The sequence below is a fragment of the Alosa alosa genome, chromosome 20, assembly GCF_017589495.1.
Source record: "Alosa alosa isolate M-15738 ecotype Scorff River chromosome 20, AALO_Geno_1.1, whole genome shotgun sequence".
Lineage (NCBI taxonomy): Eukaryota > Metazoa > Chordata > Actinopteri > Clupeiformes > Clupeidae > Alosa > Alosa alosa.
Genome location: NC_063208.1, coordinates 6,286,507 through 6,289,006, shown reverse-complemented (window position 1 = coordinate 6,289,006; position 2,500 = coordinate 6,286,507). Strand labels below are relative to the sequence as shown.

The 2,500-nt window shown below is 44.3% G+C and overlaps 1 protein-coding gene across 1 annotated transcript in view; it reads right to left on the bottom strand.

Moving 5' to 3' along the window:
- col16a1 (collagen, type XVI, alpha 1) overlaps positions 1–2,500 on the bottom strand; it is a 127,087-nt gene that overhangs the window by 60,480 nt on the left and 64,107 nt on the right. The window contains 1 exon segment of the mRNA XM_048230151.1: positions 1,289–1,390. Coding sequence (XP_048086108.1) covers positions 1,289–1,390 — 102 coding nt within the window.

Genomic DNA, 2,500 nt, shown 5'->3' with positions numbered 1-2,500 from the left:
CGCCCACAGCTCTTCAGAAGGACTTGACAAGGCAAATATCAATAATGACGCCGTGTCCCTGGGGCATTCCACAGAGATAAGCCTGCTGATTGTGTTGGAGGATCGCTGAACATGTCTGTCATAGCACAATGCTTGGCATTTATCCCATCGTTTCCAAGTAGAAACCACTATCATCGGTCAAATAAAACTGCACTGAAACATGTGACTACTGTGAATATTCGACTGGTGATATCATTCCCGAGACACCTGCACTCGCACCTTGGGCATTGCCTCTGCCTGCCTGCCTGCCTGTGTGTGTGTGCCTGTGTATCTGCTATTCTGTGTATGATAGACTGGTGATATCACTCTAGTGCAGGGGTGAGCACTTACCCGCCAATCATTTAATCAGGTCATAAGGCTGCTCATTTTGAAATCTGTTTAACATCCTCAAATTAGCTAGCCTGGCGGGCCATCCTATATCATTGAAATGTATAGTCTGGCATCGAACCATTCACCTCGCTTAATCCAAGGGGCGGGCAGAGAATTGTCTTTCAAACTGCCTAGGCATGCAATAGGCCAGCTTCACGACCATATCCATATATCCAGGTCGGCAAAACGGCAAATACATCCTTCTTCGAAAGGAATGACTTAAGTGCATTGTGTTGCTCAACTTTCAAAGAAAAGCACAAGTCCAACTTCTCCAAAGTTGACGCCAATGCCAATTCAAACAACCGCTCTTCGTTCGCCATAGCCACCTTCCTTGTTGTTCACCGTCGCAGGACTGTTGTTATCCTGTTAAGTCTGCCTTAAGACTCTCTAACAAAATAGAGCGCTGTAATTGGATGAGGTCCACGGCGTCAGCCAATAGAAATCCCTATGGTTTGATACTAGACGTACAGGCTGAGCAAATTAATTTGCCGCGGCTAGGGTGCGTCTAGATTTCTAGGCTACAAATTAGCAGTATTTTTTTAAACAATTCATATTCTAAAACTTTTTTTTTTTGGGTGGTGGGGGGGGGGAACGACGACTGGCCATTTACAAAACCCAATGTGGCCCCCAATGTGGGCAAAGTTTGCCCACCCCTGCACTCTATGCCTCCACATTCACCACTGGCCTGCCTGTCTATCTGCCTGTCTATCTGCCGGTCTTTCTACCTGTCTGTCTACCTGTCTGTCTACCTGTCTGTCTACCTGTCTGTCTACCTGTCTGTCTACCTGTCTGTCTGTGTTTCCATCTATCTTTCTGCACCTCTGTGTGTATGTCTAATAATGATATGAGGGTATCTCTGCTGAGGCTCCTCCACACTCACCTTCGGTCCGCGCTCTCCGATCCCTGGGGCTCCTGTCTCCCCCTTAGAGCCCAACGCCCCCTCGCCTCCGAAACCTGCAGGGCATGGACCACAGGAATCGCCCTGCAACACACACAAGATCAAAAACATACACATGTTTAGATTAGATTGGATTAGATTAGATTAGATTATTCCACTGCTTTGTTGAATTTCCCACTGTCTGACATTAATGCACTTACGGGCCGTTTTACAACCTCGACTGTGCATTAATTTCTGTTAACAGACCACCGTGTCGTCCATTATGCCTTACTTAGATCAGATTCAACTTCACTGCGCAGAGTACAAGTACAAAGACAACGAAATGCAGTTTCCGTCTAACCAGAAGTGCAATTGATATTTAGTTTAGATATATTAACTTACCTCAGTAGATTGTACTCAAGTCATTCTTTATTTGTAGTGTGTTGTACTGTGTAGTATACTTCTGAGGGAGGGGTGTACCAGTACATAACATTATGATGTTATTTACCAAAAACCTATAATTGGTCATACCCAAGGACACATTTTGATTTAATTTGATTTCTTAATTGGTCAATAAAAACAGAGAAATAGTACTGTTCTTTCATTTACATCTCTGGAATCTCCAGGCATGGAAACCAATTAGTCAAATAAAAACACACTATAAATCAAAAGTTGGCATGGGTATTTATAATTTGGGGGCACAAATGTTTATCCAAGGAACTAATTTCATTGGCAAACACTCCTGCATGCACCTAGTGCAGTAGCTGATTAAGATCTAAGTACAAAAGAGTAAGCTTGTTATCTGAAGAAGTGCATCTGTGAGATGAGAGAGTGGGATGGTGTCCTAATCACAGGTCAGTGGTGTGTTGGAGGAACGTAAGTGTGTCTGTGGAAGGCTTTGCTTAGTGAGCAGGTTTAATAGCATCATTAGGCTGGCTATCGCTCATTAAACACTAGCCGACAGTATTAGTGAAATCAGGGACATTTGGTGAAACACACATAAGCAGGTGGAAACACACACACACACACACACACACACACACACACACACACACACAGATACACAAAGTAGTACAACACACTCAACACCCCCCACACACACACACACAAAGTAGTAAAACTCAACCAAAGCCCCCCCCCTCTCTTTCTCACACATACACATCACACACACACACACACACACACACACACACACACACACACACACACACACAA